Genomic DNA, 14,189 nt, shown 5'->3' with positions numbered 1-14,189 from the left:
TTTTTTTTCAAGAGGGTAAATTACTCTGGCCAGAAGACCCTACTCATTTTGTACATTAGTCGCCTCCATTGCTATTTTTAGACTTGGGAAACATACAGTTGGATCTTCTCAGAAGAATCGAAAATGAATATGAGCTCTACTGGAGTTCATCTAAAGTACTATATAAATGTACAGAAGCAGAGGAATCTAGAGGAACCCTTCCATAAAGAATTGAGACCTTGTTTTCCACAAGGAAAACATATCTTCTGTTTTTTATACTGACTGTCTAAAGTCCAAAGCAGTCTTTTCAACCAGGAACTATTTAACATATAAGCTTTGTTCCAGCAATAACTTTTTGCACAAATTTCAAATTACTTTTTGAATTAACACTTGGAAAGGAAAAGGAAAAAAAACAAACCATTAACTATGTCTTAATCTGCAAATATCAGTAGTTATACTGATAATTTCCAAGAATTGCCTGCTCTGTGGAGGTTTTAAAGAATAGTAATGACATGATAAAACTGCAGTGTTTTCTGGAAGAAACTTGACCTAATTTCTTTCAGAGAACAGCAAAAGCATGTTTCTGTGTTGATGGTAACTGAGGTGCTGAATACAATTCTTGATACAGAAATAAAGGAGCATCTGGTTCTAAGTGAGCATTGCATATTATTTCTGGAGTTGCCTTATTTAATGGCCGTTTTCCATACCTTGATTTTTCTTTGTTTTTGTGCTAACGTCTGAGGACTGTTTTCAGAATGCATGAACATGTGGACAGGCAGTAGTTAAGCACAGGCTGAAATACTGGCTTACTATTTTCAGTATTGTGATTACAGAAGAAAACCACATGATCTCAAATTCTAATTTTGTATGCAGAAGAGCAAAGAAAAGTATTATGCAATTCACTGTAAAGTAGGCAGCTCCTTTTTTTTCAAAAGAACTTCAGAGGTAACTGATTTAAGTCATGCAGAGAATTACAGTTTCATTGCAAAGGGTTTTTTTTAAGCAAATAAAAAAAATTTTCATTTACTTGCACATGATATTTTTGCTTTCCACACATGCTAACAGATCACCAATCAGAAAAAGACAGTCTCATTTGCCTGAAATGCAAAACAAAAAGAAGCTTATTGCAAACCTACACCTAAAACTTACTTTTTTTTCCTTCCACTTAGTATTAGCAGCAAAGATGCATTGCTCTTTATAAGGATAGTGATACCGTTTTACTGTCTGCTTACATTGTCAAAATTGCACTACTTTGAAGCTGAAATGTTGCAGGGGTGTAGTGATTTTGTTGTTCTTGCAGACGTATAAGCTATAGTCATGTAGAGGGGTGGTTGAAAAAGTTTAGGTTTTCAATATGAAAGCAATGTTCTGATACAATCCCATTACACAAAAACACTTTAAAACTTTTGGGGTTTTTTTCTTAACATAGTGTGAAAACAAATGTTAGCCTTCAAAAGGTTCTTGCAAAATAGAACTTCTGGCTTCTGGACACTTGAAACTGCTGGAAATTTTTCACTTTTATGTATGAAAGCAATTGCTTTCCTACCACATCTGAACAAGCTGGTTTTCCAATGGCTTTTTTTAAATGTACAAGTTGACCAGAAAAAAATAACATGAATTTCTGGCAGGAGGCAGCCTGCAGTTGGTAGCTTTTCTGAAAGCAATTTAAATTAAATTGTCAGCAATAATACCTTTCCTGTTAATATGGCAGGCGTATGTGCATGCAGTTGGAAAATGATGCACACAGCAGAAATCAACGTTAATTAAAACATACCTTCCAGACCATTGCTCAGCAAAGTAATAAATAGATGTTTAGGGCTTTTGGTAATGGCTCAGGAGAGCTGTAGCTACATGATGTGAGAAGCAGTGATCTTGTATAAATCCTGCCAGTTCCAATTTGTTGAGAACATGAAGTTTATATTGGTAGACTGTCAGATCAGTTGGTCCTTCTGAAGGTATCAGAAACAGCATAGAAGTAAATATCAAGCATAAACTGAATATTATATGTCATAATTATTTCAGCAGAAATGTGGTCATGTTGTCAGTATTTGATCCATGTTGACTTAATATGGGTGAAAGATTTGTTATTGTCCAGATGCAGTATTAATAGAGTGACAGCATTCATGACAAGGTGCTAGATTAGCTGCACCTCTCCATCAAGAAGAGGAAATGCAGCCGGATGCCATTCCACGGAGCTTCAAGAATGCAAGCTAGAATACCCTGTGCTTTTACTGGTTTTATTTACAGCTACGTTTATAGGTCAGCGGGCTTTTTTGTTTCTTTCGACAGATTTCTCTGTGTGTACGCTTTATTGTTAGGAGATTCAGTTATAGTACATCCACATTTACCAAATGAGATGGGGACCTACAACTTATTTAGCTAAGAGAAGCTTTATCCGGTAAGGAATTCATGATGGAGATTGTAGCTTAAACTTAGATGAAATTGTAGTAAGTGGAGAATATCTTCTAGAGTAGGAGAAATATTGTACAATGTGCACCTCAGACTCCTGTTGAACTTAAAGAGAATATTATAATCTAGCCTTTCTTGTTTGTTTGTTTGTTTTTTCTTTCAAGTCGAAATCTTTTATCAACGTTGCCAAAATACCTGTTTGATCTTCCACTTAAAGTTTTGGTAGTCAGTAATAATAAGCTGGTCTCCATTCCAGAAGAAATTGGAAAGCTGAGAGATCTAATGGAATTGGTAAGTATAATTGCAAACCACTGTATTAAGTACACTTAAACTATAAGCAGCCTATTTGCAATGTAAGAAAAATGTAGATTCATGATCATTTTTACATATAGGAATGCAGAATGTAAACTTAGTTACTGCATTTTCTGTGTTTGATCTCGAATTACAGAAGTAATATTTATTGCAGAACTTCAAAAGTTGGGATAAGCAAATCAGTATGGTGGATTAACTAAAGATTAATAGGTTCATAAATAAAACTGCTCTTTGCATTATTTCATTTGAGCTTTTATTTTGTATATTGTTAAAAAGGTGATTTTTTTTTTTTCTATGTTTACCTCCTTTACAGGAGGTGATTTTTCATATATACTATCAGGAATCTTTTTCCTCCATGAAGAATTGAAGTCTATTTAGTCTGTCCTCTTATATAAGTAATATCATACCATCTTTGTTGTCCTGTTTTGCATTTGTATCCAGTTCTGCTATTACTTTATTTGGGCTGGGGTAACTAGTGATGTGTGGTATTCCCAGTTCAGCTGTCTGTGCAACGTGATTTTATTAAATAGCACCCTGAAGTTTTGTGTTTTGTCTTCTATTGCTTTCCTTATTTCTTCATAACCTGTTTGTTTTTTTCTGATGGTTACTGAGTATTAAGGTTGTACTTTAGAGAATAGTGGGCAATTATCAACAGATCTTATTTCTAGGTGGTAATAAATAATTTAGATATTGAATGTACTTTTTTTTGATACCCTTAAAATCTTCATACATTGTGTGTTAAATATTGTTAAATAAGTTCTTACTAAATTTTTGCTCCTTTCGCGTGAGACTAGAACAAAGTTTTTAATCAGTCAGGAATAGAATTTCACTTTTGTTTCCTCTCGCCTCTCAGGGGAGAAAAAGTGATGAGTTGTAATTAGTTTATTTTTGCATATTACTTTGGAGTGACTTATGTATCCTTGGTGGTACAAGTGCAAGGAGTGTGTAGCCTAGAACATTGTGTCTCTTGGCAGTAAGGAAATATGACAGTCTCCAAAGCTTCTCAAAAGTGAAAAGACAGATTAAACTCAAGCTCCTTCTTTGTCATTTTCTTAGTATCTTCCTTAGGTGAGTCTAGTCTCTCTAGAGACTAAAGCATTTTAAAGAGAGAAAGGCTAAATTTCAGACACACAGTTGAAGAATCCATTTTGTTCCTTGACTCAACGTTGGCGTATACAGATGTAAGCCTTGCTTGAAAACGAAGTGCCTGTTTTTGTTGTGAAGAATTTTAAAGCAGTTATGCTAAAGCTAAGCTGTAAAAGCGGATCGAGAACTCACTGAAGCAGGGAAGGCGATCTTATGAGAAGTCAAGATTTGCTCTGTTGCCTTGCCAGGAATTTTTTTCTCTCACTTGTTGCCATTGCTTCTCTCAGAATGAAATGACTTTAACTACTATAAAAAGGTTTGATAGAGAAATGGTGCTTGGACTTAATCTGACCTTTCAGTATTTGCAATTTCTTATCATATTTCCAGGATATGTCCTGTCTCAAGTGTGCCCTGGAGTTTTCTTTTAATGTGATGTAATTTTTGAGCTATAAATCAACGTTTCTTTTTTTAATTTGCAAGTAATATGAGATATTCTGAATGTTTGTGAGGCTTTTCTGATGTCTTCTACTCTGTTTTTGGTGAATTAGAAATAAGAAATCCTTTAATGTTCTCTTCAGTGTTTTAAGATTTCAAGATGGAATCACTGCTATTTACAGAAAGTGAATGTTTCTTAGAATTGCAGCTGTGGTACTTTTGCCTTTTTTCATAAATGTTAAACCTGGAGTATATGCTTGATGACATAGATTAAGGACATACCAAAGAGTTACAGTCCAATATCTATGTTGTACTTATTGACAACATAAATAATTTATATTTTAAAAAGTTGACAACAAAGCAATATGGATGCGAAAAGATGCTTTCAGGAAAGGAATCCTATTTTAACTTGGGTGCTGGGGACAGAGAAGAACTCAAAATAGCTATGCAACAGCTCATTCCAGGCAACCTGTAGTTTCATAGACATCTGGCTCTGTGCAGACGTTTCTACTGCCAAGAGCACAGGAGCTGTGCCTATGCTGAAGCTCTGGAAGTGTGTAGAGGAGGAAGAAGGTGGATTTTTCTCATTAAGGCCTAGCTTCTGGTTGTTTCTCAGCTAGGCTTCAAAATTAGCTTCTGTTTTTTCATTGGGTAGATAGTTAACTCTGCTTTGTTACCTACATCTAAGAAACTAGTCGCTGAAATCAGTTTTACTGAATTAGTAATAAAATAGGTTAGCAACTGTCTGTCTTACATCAATATGATTGCTGACTCAGTATGGACTACCTACACAAATACTAAATAAGTTAGTGGTAGAAGTAGCTGTAAACTGTGTTGATTTGGTGCAGCTTTGTCACCCTCTAGTGACTGAACCCAAAAAGTTGGTGAGCATGCTATTGCTTTTGTAAACTTTTAGTTGCACTGGTTCAAATTTTATAAGGAAGGAGAGTAATTTTTATGAAAGGAACAGAATCCAAATCGTTTGCCTGCAATAACACATGAAGTTTTTAGTTGACATGAGAACTACACCAGGCTCTCTTGATTTCTAGGCTCCTGTATAAATCTCAAAGCCAGTCCTTATTTATTGTTTTAACCTTTTCAAGTGAGTTCCTGAAACATAAATTGCTGAAGTTGTGAAGGAACAGTGAGGTCTGTGTTACAATATTTCTTCCACTTGTGGGGAAAAAGCAGGAAAGATCGGATGTCTTTTCTGTGATATGCTTTGTAATAGTTTTGATTGCAGTTTTCCTTCATTTAATTCCATTTAAGATGTTCAGTTCATTCATTCATTTTATTTTACTTAGGATGTTAGCTGCAATGAACTTCAGGTCCTTCCCCAGCAGATAGGAAAACTACAGTCACTTAGAGAATTAAACATAAGAAGAAATAATCTCCACATGTTGCCAGATGGTAAGGTTCTTCTTATCCTTTCTTTCATGTAGGTAAATTATGTAAAGTGTTAAGTAGATAGCTGATTTTTTTTTTCTTTTCCTCCATTACAGAATTAGGAGACCTTCCCTTGGTAAAGCTGGATTTTTCTTGTAATAAAATTACAGAAATTCCAATTTGTTACAGGAAGCTACGTCATCTACAAGTAATAGTTTTGGATAACAATCCAATGCAGATTCCACCAGCCCAGGTTAGTATGAAAACATTGTATTTAGGTTAGGTGCATTAGGATCTTAAGAAAGGGGAGCTGTTCTAAGTTATTACCAAATTTTTTTTTAGCTGTTTTTCCTAGTAGGAAATTGTGGGCGTTAACTTATCAGTGTAGAAGGTTTTGGTTGGGTGCATTATCAAAAGACATGCTATGTAATATTTTTTTTGTTTCCAAACAGATATGTTTAAAGGGTAAAGTACATATATTTAAATTCCTCAGCATTCAGGCGTGCCTCAGAATAGATAAAAAACCAGATTCTTTAGATCTTCCATCATTGGGTAAACGAATCCCCTCCCAGCCACTCACAGACAGGTAAGTGGTGTGGGGTTTTTGTTTTGGTTTTGGGGTTTGTTTTTTTCACTTTGGTATTGCTATGATGTGATCCTTGGGGAACAAGAGGGAACGTACCACAATAAGTTCATTATAGTTTAATAGCTGTAATTTCAGTAGTTTAAAGGTTGTTTACTTAGAAGTTATACTATATAAGTTTGTGTTACTAGAAGCTTAATGACCATCTGGGTTACTATGAAATTTTTTCATTATTCTCACTAAAGATTTGAAAGTTAGAACAAAGATGTAGTTTCAGTTTATTGAAAAACTCAACTTTCTATTTCTCACCCAGATTTGTCAAAAACATTGATGGTACATTCCCATATGTGCCCTGAATATAGAGTTAGTCTGTTAGATGAAAAGTCTGCCTTGCAAACTTGTTAATGGAAACTAATTTAAACATCAGTGAAATATCTTAGATTTGTTGATTGGATTATTCCTGAAGTCAAAAAATGCAGCACTTCTTGCTTGGCTTCTTAACTTGAGTAACCATGTGGAATAATGCTCTATTTTTGCCTATTTGCTTAAAATATCATGTGCAACCTGTGCCACTTTCTTTCAGTGCTGAAGGAAAGATGAAATTATGAATAAAGCTTACACAGAACCATCCAAAGCATGAGATTCAGTCCATGATCTCGGGCAGCTCTGCCATAGGTGGTCAGGCCACAGCGTCCATAGAATGCTTCTAAGTGCTCCTGGAAGCTGTGGTCCACACATGCTCCCCAAAAGCCTACACCAAACTTAAGGCTACAGCTATACAATGTGTTGCAAAAGGAATGAAGTCATGGATATTACTGCTGTACAACATCTCTGTAATAGTGAGATTTTGTTTGATACAATTTCCAGATAATAAATATAAACCACATAAACCAAGCTCTGCAATGCACAGCTGGAAAAGCACACCCTCCTAATGCTGCCAGTCTTCTGTCTACTGTATTAGTAATCTTTGGAAGGCATACATTTAGAGAGAAAAAAAATAGTAGATATTTAAGCAGATTTAAACTGTTACAGTGTGGCAGTACATTAGGGAATATGTTTGCTACTAATAGAAAATCACATCTGCCAATGAAATATAAGGAACTGTAGTACTTCAAAGAAAGTAATATTTAAATTCTCCAAAGACATATTTTAGAATGAAACATAGAACAAATCTGAAATTAGAGACATATGGACAGAGTGCCTTCATTAATCTTTTTAACTTTAACTTTTCTCTGATAGGTTTTTTTTTTAACAACTCTTTCAGGAGATGAAGAATTTTTCATCTGTGTGCATGGGATGTGCAAAAATTCTGTAGCAGCAGCTGTAGATGAGTATAGAGAACATGTATTAAAGAGGATGTATATATTCTTTCAGAAAAGTGAAGCTAACAATTTGTTCAATTCTTATTTTTTAAATAGCATGGAGGACTTTTATCCCAATAAAAATCATGGACCAGACTCTGGCATTGGAAGTGATAATGGGGATAAAAGGTTGTCTACAACAGAAGTGAGTGTTTTTCACTGTTGAATTTGTCTAAATTCTGTTTTATAGAACAGTCTTGTTCCTCCGTATTTTGCATCATTTGAGAAATGCTTAATTAAGTTGCAGTTACATCCTTCAAGTATTTGTCACTGAGTTTAAACCTTAGCAGTATTAGACATGTAAAACCTTCATCGCTTTGAGTTCTTCAGTTTAGGTTCATTCCAGTCCAAACTCTTATACATTTTAAAATTGAGTTTTGATCTAAGGAATTGTTTAGATCTTTTCAGATATGAAAAATGCAGTCACGTTTTACACAGAGGATGAAACATATGTGACATTTGCTTTTGTTAATAAAATAGAGGAAAATGAAAATACATTTTCACTAAACTTGAGTGCTTGTATGTGTTAGTAATCCTTCTTGTTGTTTAAATTTTAATATGAACTTCTGAATGACACACTAGGTTTAAAGTGAAGAACAGAAGTCCCCACAACATATCTGTGTATTTGTAGAGATCAAAGTTTAGCCAGTTGTAGTTAATACTACCAATGTCAAAACTGAGTGCTATGAAACAAAAGACTTTAATAGTACTGTGTCCCAATTTAAAAAGAATAACTGCAAATGCAGAGCTATATTTGTAGAACACTGTAGAACAAGGAGTATTACAAGTTTTATTATGAAAAGTCAAACTGATTGAAAATAAAGCTGTGGTTTTTATCATTAGTCTAACAAGGATCAAAGTGGTTGGAGATTTTAGATGGAAAAGTACCCGAGTTAGTTTGCTCAGCCTGTCGACCAGTATTGGGTTAGGGCTCTTTGAACAAGATGCTGTATTTCAAAGGAAACCGAACAGTCCTTTCACACAGTGTACTGTCATTCCTGAAAAGATACTGACTTGATGTTATTTTCTCTGCCCTAGGAGGCATCCCTCGTGATAGGATCTTTTATACTATGTATTGTTTATTAGCAAATCATATCATATGTGATTAATATTTTGTAATAAGTGTGACTGTTTTTGCAGCCATCTGATGATGATACAATCAGCCTTCACTCCCAGGTATCAGAATCAACACGGGAACAGACATTAAGGAATGACAATCATGTAGTGGGAAGTAAACTCGATCCACAGAAAGGTAATATCTGTTGTGCATTTGTCATTTTAGGTAACAGAAATACTCTTGCTTAGGTAATATAATTTAACAAAATTGCACAAAAGATACAGTGGCATGTTGGAACTGTATTTTTATCATCTCGGTAAACAACGTAATAAAATCATAAATACACAAGACCAGAAAGAAAGAAAAAGATCCTTTCTATTTAGGGAAGACAGGATTTCACTGTATAATCTTTATTTGACATTTTTCATAAGTACCTCTCTCTCTCAGGAATAACACTTGGTTCAGAGAACTGCTTAATGTTATCTTTTCCACTCTTCATCAATCCTCACTAGACCAGGAGGTGTATGATTATATTGATCCGAATGCAGAAGAGGGAGCTGTTCCTGAGCAAGGAGATATACAGATTGGACCATTGCTGTCGTATATGAAGGTACTGTAACTTGATATAAGAAAAACTGTTCAGTGGTTCTTTTTTTTAATTTGAATTCTAAGTTTATTTTTCACCATATGTAAGGAGCGGGGGAAACATCCTGAGAAAACCCAGAAGACAGAACGGAACGAGGAGTGGGGAGATGAAAAAAGGTAAATCTAGATCTTTTGGGGGAAGGCTTGGGGGGGCGGGGAGGGGGGCGTTAAACTCGTTGCATATGGAGGAAAGAAATCTATAGACATGCGAAGTATTCCTACTTGGACAGAAAACAAGCTTATAGGAAGGACTTTTTAGTTATTGTCCAGTGACGTACCTGTTTCTGTCTTGCTTGACTAAAGAATATACTTTGATTTCCATAATCTAAAGAAAACTATAAACTTTAAAACTGAGGTAATGTTTAATTTTTTAGACTTCAGAAAGAACAGCTGCTGGCTGAAGAAGATGATGAAATTAAAGAAGTGACTGATCTGAGAAAAATAGCAGCTCAGTTACTGCAGCAAGAACAAAAACACAGGTATTACAATATTAGGTTAGATAACTTGTATGTTACAATTAATTTATTCTTTAACCTGTCTTATGCCCAAAAGTTCTTGACACTTCATCATTTTGAGAATAGTTTTATCCAGCTATATAACAGCTTAATCAATAGACTCTTCCAAGATACTTCCAAGATACATTTCTTTACATAAAATTGCTGTTTAGAGAAGCAGCTCTATGAATCATGTGGAAAGGAAGAGATGAATGTGGAAAGTCTCTTGTGTTTTCTTTTTTTTTCTGGTTTGTTTTTTTTATTCCCCCCCCCCCAGGCAAGACACTTATGTAGGCATGGGTGATGTTGGTATGAAGAGATTTAGTGAGGTATTCACATTATCTTGCCTTAATTTATCTCTGTTTACAGAACCCGCATGCAGTTTGTGTGGGGCTGGTTATTGTATTGAAATAAAGGCAATTTGGGTGGTAGTTCCTCCATCCACATTTCCTATGGATTGAAGGGGAAATTTGTTCAAATACTTTTCTCTCAAATAACAGAGCATATATATGCAGGATTTGAATAGCATGAGTATTCATCCTGATGAACTATCTGACTTCCTCCACTTCATGTTGGCATCACAGCTGAAAGTTCCTTGAAAAGGAAAAATAGAACAAGAAGCAGGATGAAGGAAAGCAGCAGAACAAGTTAACAAATGGGTCAAAGGAAAAGCAGGAAGGAGTACCTGAAGGGGCATAGGATGTGGCTGGATTAGGGTAGGAACTGTGTTCTCTGGTTCCTTTACCAAGCAGGAAAATAACCAGTGAGGTACTTCTGAGACAGTAAGCTGTCTTTCTGAAAAATGATAGTTGTAGTTAAGTAACAGTTTATTAACCCTGATGTAATGGATTCAACCTCAGAACAGGTTTTGTTTATTTTGAATTTCTGTATAGTGATAAGATTCTGTGCTGCTGTTTTTCTCTGAAGATAGTTGCAATACACATGAAGCCCTTAGGGAAGGTGATATCTTGATACTATGCATTGCAGATGTTTAAGAATTCACCCATGTTTCATATTAGTTGAGATAACAGCAGTACTGCGTGAAGAAAAGATAAATTACGCTTCACTTAACTGTCCAGTGTATTTAAGCATTTGGTCATGACCATTGGGAAGAAAAAAAGAATGAAATCTTAATGCTAATATTTTTTTTATTAACAAAAATATTGCCAAAAGGAAAAAAAAATAATTCTTTCCTATATTGCTTAGTATATGAATAGAGGGAGAATCTTAGTGTTGTTTCTTAAACAACCATCATATAGAAACGTAGTATGTATTGCATGTGGGGTTTGTTTGTTTCTTTTTAATATTTCCTGGGTATCTAATCATTTGAAATACCAAGCCACTCCTCTTCTCAAGTATTGCAGCTTCAGTTTTACTTTTGTTAAACATGGTTGTAACTTACTCAGCTATCTTGTTAATGGTTCTACTCTGCTCTTGAACTGGTCATACATACATAATTTTGTTAAGTTTTACTTCTTAGTTTAGCATTTATATTTTAAAGCTTGCTTATTTATCATTAAATACATAGGTACAAAATAGCTTCTAATTTAAAAAATCGTAATTACTTAAAGTTAGTAAAGTGTAATTCAGTGAATCCATAGTTTTGTGAATTTATAATTTCTTGCTGTGAACAGCAATAAGAATAATATTTAGAAATTAAGTCAAGACATTTCTGAATTTATTTGTGGAAAATATGTACTGTTCAACCTGAGTAAATGGAATTCTCAGAGTAAGTGTGCATCATGAAGTAATTTCTTACTAACCATATTTCTGTTCATTCAGTGTATTTTCTTTTAATATTATGCAGTCTTTCTCTTTTCTTTTTGCTTGCTATGCTATTGACTTCCTTGTCCTCTCCCATCAACCTGTCGTGCTTCCTTCTTCCGTCTTTGGCTTTGATGTACATGAAATGTGAATACAGACGAAGGCCATTAAGCTATAGGACTTCATTCAGTGAAAAGCTCTTCCAGAGGACAAGGGCGGCAGGACGTGCATCAAGGTATATAGTGCTTGTAGATCTTCAGATTTCCAAAGATAAAATATGGACAAAAGAACCAATTTGGGCCTTGTCTTGAACAAAACCAGAATAAAGGAACTGACTAAGTTAGCCTAAGAATTTTTACAATAAAAAATAGATGGAAAAGCTTTTATTGTTAGTTAAGATGAAACGCAAGGGAAATATTTCATTAAATTGGACAACTGTCCAAAGCAGATTGAGTTCAAACTAGAAGCTCAATTTCCTTCACCTTTGGCATGTTTTATCTCCAGTGGTTGTCTTTGAATATGGAAGTGCAGCACCTCAAGTGCAGAGCCTCAGGCAAAAGGTTCTTTAGAGCTTTTGATTTTAAAGTGATCACTTTCAAATTAGCATAACTGGTGACAACTTGTTTTGTATTTGACAGCCATGAGGGAGGAAATAGCAGATACAAAAACCTCCCAGGAGACAAGAAATCCAGAATGGGACTGTATAGGTTATGGTCAGACATGTATGTGATAAATCAAGTGATTTCAAAGTTTGTCACCTTGTCAGATGAAACTCTAACGCTACTCTGGATACTCCTGATCTGTTTCAACAGAAAGTACAGTATCTCAGCTAAAATAACTTTCCTTAGGGAGGGTTCACTTTGCCTGAATGTGAAGTACGGATGCTCAGCAGACAGCAGTGACTTTCTAAAGCAGTCTGTATCCGCAAGAGTGCATCTTACTGTCACAAAGCAGCGAGGCATATGTGAAGACAGGAGACTGTTCTCAAAGGAAGGGAGTCTTGACTCTTGAGTTTAAAATCTGTCAGGAGTTATTGCTCTGTCCCACTGTAAAAGCTATTGTGTCCTTACATGCTTTATAGATCCCAGATAGTTCTTAATTGTTTAAACTTGGAGGCAGCTATTCTTAAAGTAATTAGCATCATTCGCTTCATTTGTGTCTCTTAAGCGTGATGTTATGTTTACTCAGGAAATGCAAGCAAAAGAGAGGGTTTAGAAGAGATTCCACTTATTTAATCTCAAGCCTTGGAAAATATTTCCTGATAACATAGTTTGTCTTGCCATCACCTTTATCTCCCATCTAGTCAGCAATTTGGAGCAGATGTTATGCTTGCATGATTATGAGAATTAGAAAAGTGAGTCACAGTGTTGATTTTTGTTTCATGTATACAAATATGTATCAGTGTGTGTGTTGTTGAGTAATTTATGTTTCAAAGTTTGTATGAGTTTCATAACCTTTTCAAAACAATAGATTATACGATAATTATGTAACAGCAGAATCTGTGTGATTGGTGTGAACCATAAGTATGCAGTTAACTAATACTTACACTAATGTGTTATGACTATATGTATAAAAGTCTATTTAAGGATTAAGTATGACCATAAATAAGAATCATTTTGCTAATGATTGGTCCAACAAAATAAAAAATTTTGGATTTGATGAGATGTAATATTGGCAGAAATGGTTGCTGGAATCTTTGCACCGTTAGCACCACACTTAAAGAGCCTAACTTCAGAATTTGAGCCACGTATACTTTCATTTTGTATACTCCGTTTTGTATTTTATTTCCTCTAAGACAGATTATATTTTTATTACAACTAGAGGGTTTTTCCCTTTCCAGCTAAACGAATTATTTTGCATTGAATTCCTTAGTCTGTGGAAGTCTGTAAATTCATACTGATTTATGTTTTTACAGTTTTCTTGAACTGATAATTTAAGTTCCTGGTTCCACAGGAAATTCATAGCTCTGACTGGACTAGTAACTACTAATGTGACATGCTGAGCTTAATTATCCTTCAATACCTTCAGTTTTGAAACTGGAAGTTTTTAAAAAGATTGTTCTTTTTTTACAAAGTAGTAAAATATATTTGAACATAACTGGAAAACTTAATTTTTAATAAAGCCAAACATCAATTATGTATATGTTTTATAGAAATAGTTTATCTAAAAAGCATATATATGTTTGGCATTATTTTGAATAGCTTTTCCTAACACTTCATCTAATGAGATTGTTAAAAAGTAATGGCCTTTATTACATACGATCATCAACTTTACACTGCTAGTCAGATTTGGTGATAGTGCTTAGGTGACTCCGATTTTCATTTATTTATTAAGCTTTTTCTATTCTAATGGTTATGTCTTGCTATAAGTCTCTCTGAATTTCTCTTTGGCTTCAGTTGCAGAGATAAGACTAATTTAAATGGGAATTCTCCCTGAAAATCAATGACTCAAAAATGCCTTGTTTATTTTATGATGTTTGATACATCCTATGCTCTGAATGTTAATTTTTTGTAACTTTTTTTCTGGGTATAGTATAATTTAATACCTGAAAGCACCCTCAGAATTAACTTTCTGAAAATAAATTATAAGGAGCAGATACTGCAGACTGTAAATTATCTTGTTTTACAGGTTTAACTTGTCATAATCCCATTAAATTGAGGTTTATACAGTCACAGAGA

The 14,189-nt window shown here is 34.5% G+C and overlaps 1 protein-coding gene across 2 annotated transcripts in view; it reads left to right on the top strand.

The window, feature by feature from the left end:
* LRCH2 (leucine rich repeats and calponin homology domain containing 2) overlaps positions 1-14,189 on the top strand; it is a 50,322-nt gene that overhangs the window by 21,635 nt on the left and 14,498 nt on the right. Inside the window, exons 3-12 of one of the 2 annotated variants that reach the window (XM_067304131.1) lie at positions 2,553-2,679; positions 5,526-5,631; positions 5,724-5,860; positions 6,060-6,193; positions 7,609-7,696; positions 8,692-8,803; positions 9,121-9,218; positions 9,303-9,370; positions 9,628-9,732; positions 11,669-11,746. In XM_067304131.1, coding sequence (XP_067160232.1) covers positions 2,553-2,679; positions 5,526-5,631; positions 5,724-5,860; positions 6,060-6,193; positions 7,609-7,696; positions 8,692-8,803; positions 9,121-9,218; positions 9,303-9,370; positions 9,628-9,732; positions 11,669-11,746 — 1,053 coding nt within the window. The remainder of the gene's footprint in view (positions 1-2,552; positions 2,680-5,525; positions 5,632-5,723; positions 5,861-6,059; positions 6,194-7,608; positions 7,697-8,691; positions 8,804-9,120; positions 9,219-9,302; positions 9,371-9,627; positions 9,733-11,668; positions 11,747-14,189) is intronic. The other variant, XM_067304132.1, reaches the window with a different exon arrangement.

This window comes from Apteryx mantelli, chromosome 13, assembly GCF_036417845.1.
Source record: "Apteryx mantelli isolate bAptMan1 chromosome 13, bAptMan1.hap1, whole genome shotgun sequence".
Taxonomy (NCBI): Eukaryota; Metazoa; Chordata; class Aves; order Apterygiformes; family Apterygidae; genus Apteryx; species Apteryx mantelli.
This window is presented reverse-complemented; position numbering and strand designations above follow the sequence as displayed.